Source organism: Anastrepha ludens, chromosome 6 (genome assembly GCF_028408465.1).
Source record: "Anastrepha ludens isolate Willacy chromosome 6, idAnaLude1.1, whole genome shotgun sequence".
NCBI classification, from domain to species: Eukaryota; Metazoa; Arthropoda; class Insecta; order Diptera; family Tephritidae; genus Anastrepha; species Anastrepha ludens.
This window is the reverse complement of record NC_071502.1, coordinates 67,552,499-67,572,939: the sequence shown is the minus strand read 5'-3', so window position 1 is coordinate 67,572,939 and position 20,441 is coordinate 67,552,499. Positions and strand designations below refer to the sequence as shown.

General features: G+C 33.7%; 1 protein-coding gene across 4 annotated transcripts in view; it reads right to left on the bottom strand.

The window, feature by feature from the left end:
• Nucleotides 1-2,833: 2,833 nt before the first annotated feature.
• LOC128867502 (protein slit) overlaps nt 2,834-20,441 on the bottom strand; it is a 62,314-nt gene continuing 44,706 nt past the window's right edge. For 3 of the 4 annotated variants that reach the window (XM_054108765.1, XM_054108764.1, XM_054108762.1), the window contains 5 exons: nt 17,919-18,038; nt 17,414-17,504; nt 16,343-16,528; nt 3,840-3,989; nt 2,834-3,769 (listed from right to left, as the gene is read on the bottom strand). In XM_054108765.1, coding sequence (XP_053964740.1) covers nt 3,603-3,769; nt 3,840-3,989; nt 16,343-16,528; nt 17,414-17,504; nt 17,919-18,038 — 714 coding nt within the window. In that variant the 3' untranslated portion in view covers nt 2,834-3,602. The remainder of the gene's footprint in view (nt 3,770-3,839; nt 3,990-16,342; nt 16,529-17,413; nt 17,505-17,918; nt 18,039-20,441) is intronic. The other variant, XM_054108763.1, reaches the window with a different exon arrangement.

Genomic DNA, 20,441 nt, shown 5'->3' with positions numbered 1-20,441 from the left:
ATCTCTTCCGATCGATGCAACATGGCCTGGCTGACCAGCACTTCCGTAATTACGATGAAGTCAAAAAATGGATCGATTCGTGGATTGCGGCAAAACCGACCGAATTTTTCACAAAGGGAATCCGTGAATTGCCAGAAAGATGGGAAAAAGTAATAGTAAGCGATGGACAATATTTTGAATATTAAATTTGTAACCATTTTACGTCAATAAAGTTTCAAATTTCGAAAAAAACCGCACGAACTTATTCATAGTCCTATTAATATATGTTACGCATTATAATGCATTGTTGAACATACCCGTCTCTATAAAGTCGAAACAACAAGTACTTTCCACCAACTTTGTATCCAACATTTTTAAGCGTTAAAAGCGCAGCGCAAATTTCTTTGATACAAATGATGAGTGACGCTTATTAAAAAAGACATTTTTGCATATTTGAAATTTGCAGTTCTGCAAGTCTTATATATCTGAAAAACAGGTTTGCGCATCATCTGTTAGACGACCATAAAGAGCAACGGTATTCACATTTTCGCCAAAGCAGTTTGTACGGAACCATTTGATAATAGATATTAATTATTTTTATTCGATTTTCGATCGAAATTGCACACATTAGTTTTAGTCAAACGCCAACAGCTTTCAATTGACCCTATAGAGAATTTAAATTATTTTTATGCGATCCTCGGATTACAAAAAACAACGCTAAAAAGTAAAATCGAACTTGAAAGGCCCTATACGCTCATATGTGGCAATTTTCATTTTCGAAAAGGATTTGCCTGGGTGCACCAGTGGGTCTAAAGGGCAATGAACTGTTGACGGAAATCAATGCGAATGGTGGTGTTTGTCAACAGCGAACGAACTTTTCAATTACAATTATACAAGAATGTAGTTTAATCATTTCGACTGTTACTACATTGGAATAAACGACGCTCCAATTAAATGTTAATCATACGACATGTACGACGCGAGCGAAATTACTTACATGTACATAAGCAAATATGCCCACATACGTACACATGTATATTAGCATATTTTTTCAGAAATCAGATTACTAGTAAATTTATAAATAGAAACATTTGTGTAGCTTTTGTAAGTAAGTAATTTAAATTTATTAAAGTAATGTATCGATACGCAACAGTTTTGTTTCTTTTATTTCTTATAGAAGCAAGTTGGAAGGTTTTAGTTTAGAAGGTAACATCTTGTTTATTTAGTAATACTTCTGAATACTCTACTATCAGCATCTGGCCAGATTGAGGCAGACGATAGACCAGGAGAAGTATAGGAAGAGTGTTGTGCTCCATCAAAAGCGTGCTCAAAAACGTTTATGCGCATTGTTCTTCTGCCGCCACGATTTCATAATCCGATACCTTCTTATAATGCTAAGTCTGTGTTAATTAACTAAATCCCTAAATAGTAGAAGAACTATTCCATCATTAGGCTTCTTCTTTTCGTGAAGCGTCAGCAAGTGGCGAATAGATGAAGCAACTGGTATAAATGAACGTATATTGGTAACGCTAGAATAGAGCTGCCTTAAACTACATGTGCTTGTACGACATTGAGTTATACCAGTCTAATGAAGTATGACCATACTCGCTAACGGCGAATCTTGTTCGATAACCCCATCCGATAATCCATATATTTCAGGCCCTCAAACCCAAGAAAATTAGTAATCGAATATATCATGTCTATGTTATCTTAATCGATTTTCAGGTGTAGGAAAATTTCGAAACATGAAAATTTCAAAATGCGATATCTCTGCGAAAAAAAATGATATTTGAGCAAACAAAACGCCATTTGAAAAAAGAAGGATTGTATTTAAAGATGCCATCCTTTAATTTTGGTGAAAGAAAACATCTACAAGGCTACATAACCTCAAATATGGGCAAAAATGGGGTTTTTTGCACTTTTAGGTTAGGATATCTCGAAAACTCAAACTAATAAATTAATTTTAGTTATCAATCCGAATTTTGCATGGACAGAGAAGCAGATATTAGTTTAAATTATTTCGGATACTTTTCCTTGTAGACTAGTGTAATCTTCCTTTATTCATATTTTAAGTCAGGGTAAAGGGTAAAAAGGGACTGAGTATGCCATTAAGGTAGAGGTATGCTGTGACATTTTGGTTAATGAAAAAAATGAAATGAAAACGTTTTTGAAAATACGAGGTGTGACCTTTAAATAACGATTCTGATGCTGCAAGCACTTTTAATTGGATATATGCTGCTCGCAGAATATCCCTCCGTCAACCCTTCTGTCCAACTTCGAGCAAATCGTGAGCATATTTACCATGCCTTGTTTCCAAATGAATGAAAAAGGTATGTGATGCGGTGATTAGTTACCACGACGATGAACTCAAAGTTTGTAAGGATATTGGAGCATTCCAAGCTTATATCTAGTTGATTGCGGCACATGCAACGGCGATGTCCATAGGTACAACGTTAAGCACGACATTAAGTGCTGATTCCAATGAGGACAGACCTTTTCACTCCACCTTACTAAACGTTGTTGCTGTAGCAGCATAAACATTCCGCATACATTTACGGGGAATGCTGCAGGAGAGACAGTGATTGGTTGGATATAAATCGGAGTCGTTTCGGTAGCGTAGAATCGACAGTCGTTAGAGCACCTTTAGCGATGTTGCCCTTTCGAGCGAGTTCCACCAGATGAATACTTCTTACCGTTATATCATATTTCATTCGTTGTACTCAGTCCATAAGAATTTGTAGACCAAATAAATAGGTAAAACTAAATAAATGAAAATAAAAAAAAAAACCTCATTCACGCCTATTGTGTGTTGCAATTTTTACAACATATTTAAAATAAACAAATACTTCTTCTTCAAGGCATTTCACATTTATTACAAAAACAATAAGAGCACGTGATTTCTTAAACTCGTAAAATATAAACTATTGATTTGCTTAACTTAAAAATTACCATTTTAATTTATAAATAATTTTTGCACAGACTTAGCTAACTAGGAATTAGTTTAAACCTATTACTTTATCAAAAAGTAAATGTATGAAATAAATTTAAATATATTTTTATGTAAATGCAAAAATGCAATTGAAGGCACCTTTTCGATTAGCATCGTATAATTCCAGTTTCGGTACACATATTTCAGCAACAAACGAATATATACAGATATTCATAATTTCCTACATACATATGTACATATATATATTAAACTAATGTTGATTGCAGCACTTTGCACACAAAATTCTATTTTACGATATTTTATTGCAAAATTTTACACTAAGCTAAAGCCATGGGTTTTAATACTTCTCGTTCATCCGTTTTCTATATATGTAAATATACATATACATTCGTTTTGGTTTCGACCTGTCATCTTGACCTTCGACTCGTTGTAATTCGATATCTAAGTTCATATTTTTTGGCAACAGTTTTGCTGTATGGCAATTTACAATTTATTCGAAAATAAAAACAAAAATTCTTTTCTCCTAACCAATGAAGCAATTATTTATAGTAGTTTCATATAGTTCCATATGTAGTAAGAGTAGTTTCTGTTGTAAATTAATTAATTGCTATAATATTTGTGACTGTTTTTAGAATTTTTACACCTAAAACTAGAAAATAATAGTAACCATGAATTACGCACAATCACAGTCCTGCAGCATCGTACGATCGTTGTGGCTCTTCAGCGCAAGTGTGGGCGACACAAGTGGCTGTTGCTTTGGTGGTACACTCTTAGCTTTAGACTTGATTTTCGCCTTTTTCTTCTTCTTCGAACGTCGCCGACAGCAAAACCATGTAAATACTGTAAAAAATAGTGAGAAATAAGTAAGTTTAATTTGATAATTGCTTTACATCAATTCATTGTCTCTTACCGAGCACTGCCAATGCCGCTACCGCCGCAATTAACAGCCACCGCCAACTCATTAATTTGGCCAGTTCAGCTTCCGATTTGCAGCTTTGATATGTCTCTGAACCTATTGTTAAGTTATATGGATCTGGGCAAATAGTGTTGTCGAGGTTATCTAAAAATAGAATAATTAAAGATGGAACAATTAATTTCAAGCGCTTTAAAAAAACAAAGAAATTGGGTGATTTTCTCGGATCTATCGCTCATTTGGTGCAATGGTGTCATATCAAGGAAATTGTTTTTATAGAAGTAATAGAAGTATGCAGAAATGATTATCATGGCGAAATGACTACTGCTGCTACAACAACAACTATTATGGCGATATCTGTTAGGAGCATCTCATTAGACGAAAACGCGTTTTTACTTTCACTTATGGAGGCATTGTAAATTGAAAGTCTTGAATCCGTTTTTGTAAATAGAATTTTTGATTTTTTGAGTTTTGACTTTTTTCAGCAAAAGTAAGGTACGGTGCACTAGACATGGCTATTTTTTTTTTAAAAAAACGAGTGATGCGCTTCATAATTCACGGACTTTGGAGGTTCTAGAGTTACATTTCCGATAGTACGAGAGTTTTCCGTACTTTTCGGAATATACCGTTCGAGTCATCCTAGCTAAAAAATTTGATCTTGACTTTACTGAATACTATTCATCGGGTGCTTTTATAGCTGCATGTGAACTATAGATATCGATAACTGTGGTTTGATGGCTAAGAATGACAAACTGTGTTGACACTTCTGTTCAGCAAGGTTTGGCAAGTCATCAAGAATCGTTTAACGCCAGAACAAATTATGCAAACTTACTTTGAAAAATGTATCTGAATTTTTATTTCCAAAAATTAATCATCTAAACATCGATGACATTTGGTTCCACCAATATTATTGCAATATTCAAGCCACCATTGACGCCATACGCCTAGAACTGCTGGAAGGAGTAGTCAAAAATTGGACTGATCGAATGAACCATGTAACTCGTAGGCAGGATGGGTATATACCGCATATCACTGCTTAATAAACAAGCATTCAGAAAGGCTGTGTATTAGGCTGGGTCGATTTGTGGGGAGGCAAAAAACTCGCCCATTGCTCTGTGAGAATCATATTCTAGGGATCAAAATAAGAAACTTTGCCGAAGGAACCATACCTCTAAAACGAATTCTGATGTCCCCCAATTTGGGTCGAACTTTTTAGTTTCTTTTCTCATGTAAAGGCCAAAAATGGTGATATCTTGATATGATTGTATGGGGAACCCCCCAGGGGAGTTCCAGGGGGTGTGCCACTGTCATGGGTGGATCGGCCGTCCAAAGTTAGTGGGGGTCGGTCATACATTTGGACTCGATTGGAGCACTCTAAATGGGTCAAAGTAGGATTTTTCGTTCGACCCAACTTGGGGGACATCAGAATTCGTTTTAGAGGTATGGTTCCTTCGGCAAAGTTTCTTATTTTGATCCCTAGAATACGATTTTCACAGAGCAATGAGTGATTTTTAAATCAACCCGCCCTACTGTGTATGCCATTCGGAAGATGTTGTAGAAGTTATAAAAACTATGAGCAGAAAGAAACGATGTTCAATCTCCCCTATCACTGCTTAGCACTCAATTCGAATGTCTCGGCACTACATTTTTAGTTACTCTAAATAAATTACGGATACCGATTTAAGAGGACTGATGAGATTTATCCGGAACACTGGATATTTTAAAGGAAATAATTTATTTAAATGTGTTATCACAATGGGCCGCCATCTTTGCCTCAATGGGTCATTGGATTCAGTGACTCCCACTTCAACCTAACCTAACATATAGATATTTAGTAAGATTTTGGATACCATAACTAAATGATGTGTTTATTTTAGCCCATAGAAAAAAATGGTATTTTGTACCCGTAAAACTAGTTTTTCAAAAGTGACGCCTAGATTTCAATAGCGAATAATTCATAAGCAGAGCCTTTTCTTTATGTCATTGATGACATTTTTCAAGTCGACAGATGCAAAATTTTACACGATAGCACAACGCGTTAAAATTATTTAAACTTATGATGAAAAAAATGGAATATTGCTGCTGTAACGCAAAGTGCTGCCGAACAACCTTAAATATCGATATCTCAACGTTCTCAACAATTAGATATTTTACCTCATTTTTCATACATAATTATATGAGCCATATTTTGAATAAAAATAGTAAAACCTGAATCTAAATGTTTACTTGTTTTATTTTAAAACAACATCTAGGATCGTTTTTTGAAAGAACCCTTAATTAATTTAGTTTTTGTATAAATAAATAGTCCACCGTTCTAAGTAGACGCATTTTTTAGTATCTGCACTTGAGTGAACTTCCTTAATAATCACTTTACAAGCCAATTAAATATTGCATTAACAGTTACGGGCTCTCGAATAACGTTGGCTTACTTATTATATTAGGAAAGGTTCCGTTTTTTATTAAACTAGCTCTTATCCAATTTGTTTTAACCAGGTGCCAAAACAGTATTGGCTAAGTGGCCGTCACTGGTAAGAAAAAAGTGGGCATGTATTTTAGCAGTTCCGACATATTTTCCAGCGTTTTCGACGATATCTCTACTCGAATGTTATCTTTGAGCTTTTCTATGATCTTCGTTTTGTTAACACAAACTCTACTCTTTAAGAATCTCCATAAAAATACATAAGTAAGTCCGATACTACATATCTGTGCCTAGGAAGTTTCAGGCTAAATGACGAATTGTGCCGCATTCAAGTACAATGCGGACACGATACTTTCTATATGGACAACTGACGAACAATTTTCAAAATATAGCAATACTACTACTTCGACATACTATGGAAAGTGATATGGGGCGGAGTACATGGTTGCATGAGTGATGATTGATAACGTCGATCGGCTAAAAATTGTTCAAGTTATTCAATAATTTCATCGACCAGATTGAAATGTCGTACTCTGGGCATATCTTCATTTTAATAATGAAACATTTGTTTTCGTTTCAAAAAAGTTATAAACTAGAATCCGAAAGTTTGAGTCGAATTTGAGATGGCCTGTCACAGTACTGAATACGCCAGCATGCATAAGTATGTATATATACTATAAGCAGAGAATGTTAATGCAATGAGAAGGTGCAAATGTTACTGTGAGCTTTTTTTAGTACAATTGAGATTTGAAAGATTTGTAATAAGGTCATTTAGCACACTGAGTTTATAGACACCTCACTGACTTTTGCCCACACAAAAATTAGAAACACCACATATCTTTCACCTCAACACACAACACATTTCTCACCTCGACATCAAACCAATTAAATTTTTACTATTTGCGTATTTTTGAAATAATAAGCGAATACGTAAAATTTATTACATAATTTTTTTTTTCAATTACATTAAAAAAAAACGATTTAAAAAACAAAATTTATAAAAAAAGTTTGCGCCGGGAATTGAACTCGAGTCTAACATGTGGCGAGGAAAAATAGGCGGTGCGTTTATTTCTTCGAATGCTTATTTTTTGACCATTTTGTTACTTTTGGAATGATAAGCGGATTCATAAAATGTATTACAAATTTTTTTACGATTACATTAAAAAAATAAAAATTAAAAACGAAAAAAAAAAAATTTCCACCGAGAATTGATGACGAGTCACGTGGGGAGGATAAATACGCAGAGCGTTTATTTCTGCGCCTGCGTTGTGAACAAAAGGTTTTGTGCATGCGCGCGACGCGAATAAATTTTAATAAAGTTCTGAAAGTAATTCATGAAGTTTTTCATTACACACATATGTACATAAATGAACGTATACTTTATATGTAAATAAATGATGGTATATGAAATATACATAAGTACATAATATGTATGTACATGTCAATAGGAGGTATTTGCATTCAGAAAAAAAGAACGGTTTAAGATAAATCAACACTTATTTTATATTGTATGTCAATTTATAGTTTATGTATTCGACAGCATTTACATATATATGTATTTATGTACATTTGTATATGAAAAACAATAATGCACAAGCGCAAGAACATCATATCACATATGCAAGTATGCCCAAATAACCTTGACTTATGTATGTACACATGTCATACCACATCACATTCTTACAAGAAATCAAATACACATGCGCACTAGTGAACGAGTTTCTTCCTAACAAGTGCAAAAACAATTCTGCTCTATGTATGCATATATACCGACTTTATGTCCTAGCATATATACATACATATATATATATACCTACTTGCCTTCTAAACTTCCTACAAAATAATTGTATTCATATGTTACAACATCCATGCACGTTCATACATTCAAGCATACATATATGTACATATGCGCGAGCATAGCGCTCCCTTCTTGCTTCCGTGTACTTTTGTCTTTCACCAGTCGATATTCCTAATATTGTACTTACAAAAACACAATACTTTGATAGACGCAAAAGCAACAGCAAGCACAACGCGATGGCCGCTTTGCCACCACACATTCTAAAATGTTCTAGAACACAACAAAAACACATACATACCTCACATGCGCATGTCGCCCAAAGCTAAAGTCTAAGCCTAGCGACTACAAAAACAAAATACATTCGTAGACGCAGTCGCAGCGGCCATGATTCTATCAGCGACGGCGCTGAACAATTTAGATCAAAAACAAAAAGTTCATTCATAAGTTAGAGCTCATATTTCAATTTCATTCATAAACGAGCCGCCCATATGCCAATTTTCGCGACCATTCGAAAATAGTCAATATTGGAATATTTCGCGTGGAATTATTTGCCAATATTTGATAAATCTTAAATTTTTGTCATGTCGAGTGGCCGCGGCTCCGTATGTATGTATGCACCCTTATATGTATGTAAATATGTCTTTTAACTGTGCGACAGTTGCGAGTTAATGCGACTTCCAGCGAATCACACATTGCTGTCCGCAAAGCCGCATATATGTACCTTATGATCAGGAAGTACCGGGAATGTTTAAATTAAACAAAACAGAGTTAAATTTAAGGCAAATTTATATTATCTCCTTCAAAATTTGACCCGTCTGAAGCAACACACATGTGCCAACGTTTAACCCAGTCCTCCAAACACCCCCGGCAGGCCGATTTGTATTCTCTTTGATCAGTGCGATGGCGCGTTATCATCATGCAAAATCTGAGAAATGTTTGCTCACATTTCCGGGGGTTTCCAACACACAGCATCTCTCTAAGGCTTCAAAACGGATAAATAATATTCTCTATTGACTGTCTGGCCCGATGGAAGGTACTCATGGTGGACTATGCCTTGGCAATCGAAGGAAGCAGTCAACATCACCTTCCCGGTTCTTTTTGCTCATAGGGTATACATATCCCATGTGTCAAGTGTGCGCAGAAGCTTGTGTTCTGGGTTTGTTAGAATGGTGGTAGTTTGTACATATATTTATACACATATGTGAGTATGCGCGTTAGGCTTCCTGGATGGATATTAGAACATTTTCTCATCAATATGTGTATGTAAGTAGTTCAGATTTGACTGAAGAGATTAAATACACACATACATATATGAATGCATATTCATATGATTGCCTTTATGGCTGTTTTACATATAAATTAATTCAAAAGAAGTATGAATAATGTTATATAGAAAATAAATTTCTAAATAACAGGTATTAGAAAAACCTGAATACACTATTTTAAATCAATTCTAATTAAACCAAATATAAAAAATGAAATAAAATATCGAACAAAAAACTGTGTACAGGACTTGAAACTGAGTCAAATATTGGGAGGATGTACTGCATACACAACACGTCTCTCGCGATTGCGCTAATCTACAATTACTAACGAGGTTTTCTAAATCACTCATTTATTCGATTCGCAGTTTTATATGCACATATTCTGCGTTAGTTGAAAGTTTGTATGCGTAATTATATGCATATGGATCTGTGTATGCGCGTTTGGCTTTCTGGACGGATATTAGAATGATATTTTCTCATCAATATAATTTGGATTTGATGAAATAGATTATAGACATATGTACATATTTTCTGTTTTGATTGATTTATATAAAAATCAGATCATATCCAGTATGAACTATTTTATACCGAAAAGAAATTTCCATTTATGAAATACAAAAAAAACAGTATTTTAAAGAAATTTTAATTAATTAACTCAAAAATTTTACCAAACTTTCCTGGTTTGAATTGTACAAAAAAAATGTGCAAGAAAAAAAAATATGACTTCAGGACTTGAACCTGAATTAAATACGTGCCAAAAAACAAAACGAATAATTCCGCCGACTTTAGCTTCTGCACCACAAACTAACTGCCGCACGGCCTTCTTAATCGCAAATTTATTCGCTTCGATTTCCTTAGTAGTGTGCCGAAAAATCTTATGAACTTCCTCAGTAGTATGGTAAACGCAGAAAAAATCTGAATTTCTGTCCTAGCGTGGTAAGTAAATATAGAAACCCTCCACTCGCGTCACTCGCGTGGTAAATATCTGCAATTCGCCACTCTTGAGCAAAGTTGAATTTGAAATGACCTTATTATGAATCATTTCAAATTCAACTTTGCTCACGAGTGGCGAATTGCAGATATTTACCACGCGAGTGACGCGAGTGGAGGGTTTCTATATTTACTTACCACGCTAGGACAAGAATTCAGATATTTTCTGCGTTTACCAGACTACTGAGGAAGTTCATAAGATTTTTCGGCACACTACTAAGGAAATCGAAGCGAATAAATTTGCGATTAAGAAGGCCGTGCGGCAGTTAGTTTGTGGTGCAGAAGCTAAAGTCGGCGGAATTATTCGTTTTGTTTTTTGGCACGTATTTAATTCAGGTTCAAGTCCTGAAGTCATATTTTTTTTTCTTGCACATTTTTTTTGTACAATTCAAACCAGGAAAGTTTGGTAAAATTTTTGAGTTAATTAATTAAAATTTCTTTAAAATACTGTTTTTTTTGTATTTCATAAATGGAAATTTCTTTTCGGTATAAAATAGTTCATACTGGATATGACCTGATTTTTATATAAATCAATCAAAACAGAAAATATGTACATATGTCTATAATCTATTTCATCAAATCCAAATTATATTGATGAGAAAATATCATTCTAATATCCGTCCAGAAAGCCAAACGCGCAAACACACATACATATGCATATAATTACGCATACAAACTTTCAACTAACGCAGAATATGTGCATATAAAACTGCGAATCGAATAAATGAGTGATTTAGAAAAGTTCATTAGTGATTATAGATTAGCGCAATCGTGAAAGACGTGTTGTGTGTGCGGTACATAGTCTCAATTTTGACTCAGGTTCAAATCCTCTACGCGGTTTTTTGTTCGATATTTCATTTTTTATATTTGGTTTAATTAGAATTGATTTAAAATAGTGTATTCAGGTTTTTCTAATACCTGTTATTTAGAAATTTATGTTCTATATAACATTATTCATACTTCTTTTGAATTAATTTATATGTAAAACAGCCATAAAGGCAATCATATGAATATGCATTCCTATATTTAATCTCTTCAGTCAAATCTGAACTACTTACATACACATATTGATGAGAAAATATTCTAATATCCATGGATGCATCCAGAAAGCCAAACGCGCATACACGCATATGTATACAAATATATACAAACTTTCAACGAACGCAAAATGTATGCATATAAAGAACAGCAACTGCGACCGTCTTCTTGTCCGTCAGTGAAAAGATGGGATATGTATACCCTATGAGCAAAAAGAACCGGGAAGGTGATGTTGACTGCTTCCTTCGATTGCCAAGGCATAGTCCACCATGAGTACCTTCCATCGGGCCAGACAGTCAATAGAGAATATTATTTATCCGTTTTGAAGCCTTAGAGAGATGCTGTGTGTTGGAAACCCCCGGAAATGTGAGCAAACATTTCTCAGATTTTGCATGATGATAACGCGCCATCGCACTGATCAAAGAGAATACAAATCGGCCTGCCGGGGGTGTTTGGAGGACTGGGTTAAACGTTGGCACATGTGTGTTGCTTCAGACGGGTCAAATTTTGAAGGAGATAATATAAATTTGCCTTAAATTTAACTCTGTTTTGTTTAATTTAAACATTCCCGGTACTTCCTGATCATAAGGTACATATATGCGGCTTTGCGGACAGCAATGTGTGATTCGCTGGAAGTCGCATTAACTCGCAACTGTCGCACAGTTAAAAGACATATTTACATACATATAAGGGTGCATACATACATACGGAGCCGCGGCCACTCGACATGACAAAAATTTAAGATTTATCAAATATTGGCAAATAATTCCACGCGAAATATTCCAATATTGACTATTTTCGAATGGTCGCGAAAATTGGCATATGGGCGGCTCGTTTATGAATGAAATTGAAATATGAGCTCTAACTTATGAATGAACTTTTTGTTTTTGATCTAAATTGTTCAGCGCCGTCGCTGATAGAATCATGGCCGCTGCGACTGCGTCTACGAATGTATTTTGTTTTTGTAGTCGCTAGGCTTAGACTTTAGCTTTGGGCGACATGCGCATGTGAGGTATGTATGTGTTTTTGTTGTGTTCTAGAACATTTTAGAATGTGTGGTGGCAAAGCGGCCATCGCGTTGTGCTTGCTGTTGCTTTTGCGTCTATCAAAGTATTGTGTTTTTGTAAGTACAATATTAGGAATATCGACTGGTGAAAGACAAAAGTACACGGAAGCAAGAAGGGAGCGCTATGCTCGCGCATATGTACATATATGTATGCTTGAATGTATGAACGTGCATGGATGTTGTAACATATGAATACAATTATTTTGTAGGAAGTTTAGAAGGCAAGTAGGTATATATATATATGTATGTATATATGCTAGGACATAAAGTCGGTATATATGCATACATAGAGCAGAATTGTTTTTGCACTTGTTAGGAAGAAACTCGTTCACTAGTGCGCATGTGTATTTGATTTCTTGTAAGAATGTGATGTGGTATGACATGTGTACATACATAAGTCAAGGTTATTTGGGCATACTTGCATATGTGATATGATGTTCTTGCGCTTGTGCATTATTGTTTTTCATATACAAATGTACATAAATACATATATATGTAAATGCTGTCGAATACATAAACTATAAATTGACATACAATATAAAATAAGTGTTGATTTATCTTAAACCGTTCTTTTTTTCTGAATGCAAATACCTCCTATTGACATGTACATACATATTATGTACTTATGTATATTTCATATACCATCATTTATTTACATATAAAGTATACGTTCATTTATGTACATATGTGTGTAATGAAAAACTTCATGAATTACTTTCAGAACTTTATTAAAATTTATTCGCGTCGCGCGCATGCACAAAACCTTTTGTTCACAACGCAGGCGCAGAAATAAACGCTCTGCGTATTTATCCTCCCCACGTGACTCGTCATCAATTCTCGGTGGAAATTTTTTTTTTTTCGTTTTTAATTTTTATTTTTTTAATGTAATCGTAAAAAAATTTGTAATAAATTTTATGTATCCGCTTATCATTTCAAAAGTAACAAAATGGTCAAAAAATAAGCAGTCGAAGAAATAAACGCACCGCCTATTTTTCCTCGCCACATGTTAGACTCGAGTTCAATTCCCGGTGCAAACTTTTTTTTATAAATTTTATTTTTTAAAATCGTTTTTTTTTTTTAATGTGATTGAAAAAAAAAAATGATGTAATAAATTTTACGTATTCGCTTATTATTTCAAAAATACGAAAATAGTACAAATTTCATTGGTTTAATGTCGAGGTGAGAAATGTGTTGTGTGTTGAGGTGAAAGATGTGTGGTGTTTCTAATTTTTGTGTGGGCAAAAGTCAGTGAGGTGTCTATAAACTCGGTGTGCTAAATGACCTTACTACAAATCTTTCAAATCTCAATTGTACTAAAAAAAGCTTACAGTAACATTTGCACCTTCTCATTGCATTAACATTCTCTGTTATTATGAATCTACAAATTAGAACTCGAAAAAAGCTCGTTTAACATTTGCTCCTTCTCATTGCATTAACATTCTCTGCTATAAGTGTGTATGCAAATGTATAAGCACATATGTGATTCAGCCTAAAAATATGCAAAGCTTAGGATAGTGAAGTGAGCAAATCTATTACAAAATTCATGAATTGCAACAGGAAGGTTGTGCATGTGTGAGTTAATCACACACTATGTCGCAGAATTATTCCCCAGCACAGCTACGCTAATGTATAATTTTTTTTTTTTTTTCAAAACCGATGAGATATTTTCCTGCTGGCGCTAATGGGTTAAGGATAAGATCAGAATGCTCTAATAACAGACAAATAATACAAATTAAGTATACTGCTACAACAACAACAATAACAACAAATTTTCGGAACATTTTTTTGTGTCGAAAATTGATGGAAGGATTTCTATATTTAAATGTCTTGCCACGAATTCAAGACCCAAGTGGGCATGGAAAGATCGGTTCAACAGTCGGAAATTTCATAAAGAAATCTCAAATCTTGCACTGGAAAACGGTAGTCAATAACATCTGGTGCAAGTAAAACGTATATGTATGTGTTTAAGTACACCTGGTAACACAATTCTAATTATGTAAAGTAGACCTCCAGTGTTATAGAGGTTCGTACTTATTTCAGCTGATTCAAATACGCAGCATCGCGCGTCTAATAAAACCGGGAAAGGAAAACCTGACGTCGTATAGCTGCAAGAGCATCAAATCGTGAAAAGATTTTCCACTCTGAAAAAATTGCGAAATAAGCGCTCTCTACTGCAAGTGTAAAGTTCTACTGAGTGATAATAACTAAAAGCACATTGAGAGTAGGGGTCTCACCATTATATTAAATGTGTCTATGAACCCATAGGGAAAGCATTGACATACAGCACCTCTTTATCACTGTCTACGGCGAGTTGCTTATGTGTCGATGATTCTCGCTAATTTGTTTTTTACCAAGATAATAAGGCTTCAGACAGATTGCCGCAGTATGTCCTTATTATGAAGTTAGAAAAATTATTTCATGATGTCTCATGAATTGCTTTTTCCAACAAGTATCAGACGCTGAGTAAACAACACTCAACAACAACTGAGACGACAACATTAAAAGGGATGTCTGATAGACTATTCAAAATAAAAGTTCTTCAAAAGATTTTTCTATTATCGATGCCACTTAAGAGCAGGAATGAACCTTATAAGAATATATTTGTATAAATATGGTATGGTCTGGTGGAGGCCTTGATTAGATTACATCGAATGCGAATGGATAAAGTCGATTCAAACTTGAAAGAAAACCTCTAGAAGAGGTGAGAAGAACGGGAGGTTTTCCTGTATTAGAAAGAAAGTAATTGTGGCACCTTTTATAAACTCGACCGATCTCTCTAAGTTGAAGCAATAATCAGAAAGAAGTATAAAACATCCTGATTCTCAAGATTGGCGTTATAAAACTTAAAAAATACACGTAGTTTTCGGCGTTTGGAGTATGCCAAACATCAAGTATCATATTTCCAGGTTTATACATTAGGGTGGAAAAAAAAAACAACTTCTGGGATCCCTTATATTTGTTCTATAGCGAAAAAACAATTGCACCTCAACATTTTAACAAGTTTTGACTATTTATTCTATAACAAAGACCCAATTAATCCCAGTTGGAAACTTTGTACAAGATTTAATATAAAAATTCGTCGCAAATATGTTGTATTGAAAAAATGCACAACACCGTCTAGAAAAAAAAAATTATAAAAAATCAACGAGATTTTTCAGAAACTTCAAACTTTATTACACTAAAATTTAATAGACTGTAAAACTGCATACCGAAAATGTTTCAATAAATTATAATTAAAAACTGTGAATTGTGAATGAAAAGTGTGTGAAACTTTTATAATTTTTGTACAAAGTTTGGAATTTTTTTACAACCAGATATACTTATATAAAAAACTAAAATAGTTAGCAAAAAAAAAATTGTTCAAATTGGTCAAAATGTTGAGGAGCTACAGTTTTTGCCAGCGCCGTTTACGTGTGCCGCTAACGCTTTGTAAATTTGTGTTTTTATTTTGTGAGATTAAGACCGTGATTGTGATTGCTTTTATTTTTTGACGACATTGGGAACTTACCTTCCATGATCCAAAACATAAAAACCCAAATAATTATTATTTAATCTTTTTTTCAATTATGGATAATTTTCAAGGTAACTTGTTTTTTTTATAATGTACGGGGTGTATATATTTTTGAAAAAAAATCAAAGGCGAAGTTTCAATAATATCCAGAATGGGAAACACAACGCACGACACTAACCAGCTTTTCCCATGCCCCATCAAACGGACTCATCTAACACCCTCTATCTCTAAACACAACCCTGTTTAAAGCCAAGTAAAAGTAAATTTTTCCCATGGGGATTCAACGGTACAAGTAGTGGCACGGGTAAATATTAAGTAAAAAAGAAGATCATTATTTGGCTATAGAACAAATTTAGGGGATAGCACTAAGTAAAAAGAGGTTTTTTGACCATTCTAATATATTCTTTACTCACCCAAACAGATTGGCACAAATTTGGCACTGGCACCGACATACCGCAAATATCGATTTACTTGTTGGCAGGCACATTCGCTTATTTCCGTTTTCGTTAGATCCATAGTACGTAAATTACACATATTGGCTAGTGTGTCCACTGTGAGATCAGTCAAGGGATTTGATGAGGCATTTATTTGCCAAAGTTCTAAAAGTGAAAGAAATTAAAGATATTAAAATTTATACTGAATTTAGAATTTATTTATTTCTTCATTGCAGTCTTTAGGACTGAAGAAGAAGGGTGTCTCCATTCAAAATAACAAAATGTTGAAGAAAAAAAATACGGCATTAAAGTATTTCAATTTAGTAAAGAAATACGTATTTTAATCTAATAATAATAAACTGGTTATTATTACCACCATGAACCATAAAAGAAAAGATTGTGGTAATATCTGCACACTTATCTAACAAAAAATGTGTTTTGGATTATGGCTCTCTTGCACCAAATGAGGGATGTGTATAAATTCTTATATTAAATAGTTTTTAAATATTAAATGCGTACATAAAATACAAAGCATTTGTAGAAAGATAGATTAGAGAGATAGACGATAGATTTCCACAATTTCGAACTCATTCAAATCTTGCTTGATAGTCAATTCTTATCTTTTTTTTACCGCTTAATATAAGTTTTGTCTTCCATTTGTCTTGGATGTTGGTGTATTTTCATTGAACAGTCCTCACATGGGAATTAGACTTAATGTGTGCGCAATTAAGTATTACTTTCACAATTTATTGCATGGTAAATCAACTAAGGCCTTAATTGCCTAACTTTTTTACTTGAACAGTTAGGGTGCGTGCCTAGACATAGTGTAATAAATACGGCAAATTGAAGATCGTATGCCGTATCCCAACGGTGGCTTTAAGAGGTAAAAAGGCATTTGCAGCTTTAAATACTAAGAATCAAAGGATGATAAGGCTACATTCTGGTTCTCAATTTCTTTTATGAGAAGTTGTGTTCATTTTACGAGGGTAAATCTAAAATTCTATGTTTACTACAAAAAAATAAGTAATGAACTAAATTTTAGTTACTCACTTGGCAGTACTCCCAAATTGGGAAAGTTTTTTAAACCGCAATCGGCTACGTTTAAATATTCTAATGGCGAACGTATTGGTGTCTCGAGACCCTAAGAGAAAAATAAAAATAAACAAAATAGTAATAAAACTAATCAAATAATAATAAAAAATAAGCGCATGCAAAGGAAATGTAAAATAGATTTTCTCGTGTATTAACTCATTAAATTAAAAAAATGTAGAAACTAAAATGAGTAGATATCTGTGACCTTTTAATAAAACAACTTATATCAACTTAGCTTTTTATACCCATTAGACACCGAATTGGTGTGTTCCCATTCAATATTTGAACTATTAATCATTTATAGTTTTAGCTCAAAAATCTTTTTAAATAAAATTTTTAGAATATTAGTTTGTAGGCACAAAATCGCGATTTATTGATTTGAAAGCAAAATCTGCTATAACTAGATAAGTTGTTTATCAAAAGCACACAGTTGTGTATTTATGTATGTATGTAAGCACAATACCTGCAGATCGCGTTCCAGATTGAAAAGCTCATTACTATCAACATATAGATTACGCAGCGAGGGTAGTTGAAAAATTTCCAACGGTATTGTGACGAGCGCGTTGTTGGACAGATCGATCTCCTATTAAATGCAACGAAAATAAATTTTTTTTATTTGCTAAATTAAAAAGCGAATAGACATATTTTCTGATGCAGATGCAATTACGAATACAGTGTGCGTTAAGTATTTGAGGACAAAGCGTTATTCTTACATGAAAATCGAAAGTTTACTTATTGAGATAATATTGAAAAATGATTTCCTACTTTAAAAAAAGATAAGAGGATTCGGAAAAATAGTTTTTTTGTTTGGCAGTACTGTATTTATATTAGATCTGTACATGAAGCAAATGGTTTGTAACAACTGTTACAAATTATTGCGTTTTGGTGTTCATGCACCCAAAAAACTTGCAAAATATGGGAAAGAGAGAGTGACATTTCATTTTAAGGGGAAGTTGCAAGTTTTTACTGGATACATTTTTACTTATAAGAAATAGCAAGTGAGAAAACAGCTGATTGCAAAGTAAAAATAAACACGAATTCAAATTTGCGTATTGAAATTGCTAATGGAATGTTCTTCATCTGACAGTGATGATGAAGTGGAACAAATTATTGAGGACAAAATGAAATCATGTGATTCCGAAACTCGTTATTTTGCATTTTATTTGCTTTATTATTGTTTGTTGATTTAATACGAGATAGCTCAAGTGAACAAATTTTTTAATTTCTGTGATTTTTCCTGCCAACAAATTTAATCAGCTGTTCGTAATACTTACAAATTGTTATTACTTTCGCGTCCATCTACTTTGTTTGATATTTTTCTCTTTGAGAGAGAATTCTCACAAATTAAGTTACTGGATAATTTTTACATGAACCGACCTTTTGCCGTGTGTTGTTCACTATCAAAGGGGAAGTCATGCAACGTGATGACACTAGAGCAGCTGATTTGCGATTGTGTGTCTGGTCAAAGTGACCAGCTTCTTTGTTGCTGCTTTACCTGTTTGTTTACATTCTCCTATAAACTACGACGTTAAGAGTTCTTAATAGAACTTAAGGGGTTATACGCAGTTATGACTTTCAAAAAAATCGATTTTTTTTATTGCATTTTTGTAATGTACATATATTCAAAAGTATACGCACGAAATTTGAAGTAGATCTAAGCAATACTTTCGGAGTTATGCCTAAATATGTAGAGATGCCTCGGCACGTTTTAAGGTAGGTATTGAAACTTTAAACGTGTTTTTTTCAAAACGGCATTTTTCAAGTCGGTGTACACGATATCTCGAAAACGGCTTGTTTGATCGGTCAACCGTTTTAACTCAATCTTTAAAGATACATTTTCTAGTAATTAATCGTTCCTCTTGTAAATCTGATACTTATTTTCCATTTTATAATCAATTTACGGCCAAATTTTAACGTAAAAATCGAAATCATTTCTGCTATTTTGATTAGCCGAACGATTAATTACTAGATAATCTAATATATTAACAAAATTTGTTTGGTTTTTTGATTTCAGATAATCCAATCCTGAGTTACGATATACACCGTAAATCGTCTTTTTTTAAAGGAGGTTCCAGAAATCGCCTGCAGCGCCCTCTATAATCAACATTTTCATAAATAAAAAATTTTGTTACGTTCTTGAAGGATGCTTTTATAACCGCCAAAAATTTTCAAATTAAAATATTCTGAAGTTTCTTCAGGATAAATCCTTGACAACCCGTCTTTTATTTGCTTCATAACTGCGTATAACCCCTTAATAGAAAAAAGTGCTTCGATTTGCACAAGATTTTCCTAGATTTTTAAGTTAATATCTCGTGGGACAACAATAACAAAAAAGCAAACCAATAATCAAAAGAACAATATGGGTCATAGAAAATACCGCGGGTGCATTCGGGGTGAGTAACAAATTTTTCAGTTTCTCTGAAACTTAAGTTGAGTCTATGTCTTGGCTAACAGAGCACTCATGCATTAAAGTTTCCGGTACGAAACACAACGAACTGAGTGAGAAGCTGTGTAAAAATTCAAAACTTAAATTTTCAGACATTTTCCCACTCTTGTGTGACCATGTAATTTTTAAGCTAATAGGACATATTTTGAGCCAGACAAAGACTTTTTTAAATTTTCAGTTTGAGCTGATGGCCTCTGCAGCCAATGCTCAAACATAATATAATTTTAGTACTGGTATTCATACCAGTCACTAAATAATAATAATAATAAATTTTCAGTAGTAGTAGTAGTAAACAATTAAATTAGACCAATTTTTGGCACATTCAAAAAATAAAATAAACTTATAATTATGTTATGTATGAATGCACTCCAATTACCTCACGGACATAGTTTTTAATTGTAGCTCCTAAAATGTACTTATATTTATTAGTCGTGAGGTGTGAATCTACTTGAACACTGACTCGATTATCGCTTATCAGCGGAATTTATTTTGAATATTTCTCTTAACATAATTATTTTAAATATTGGGAAATTTGCTAAT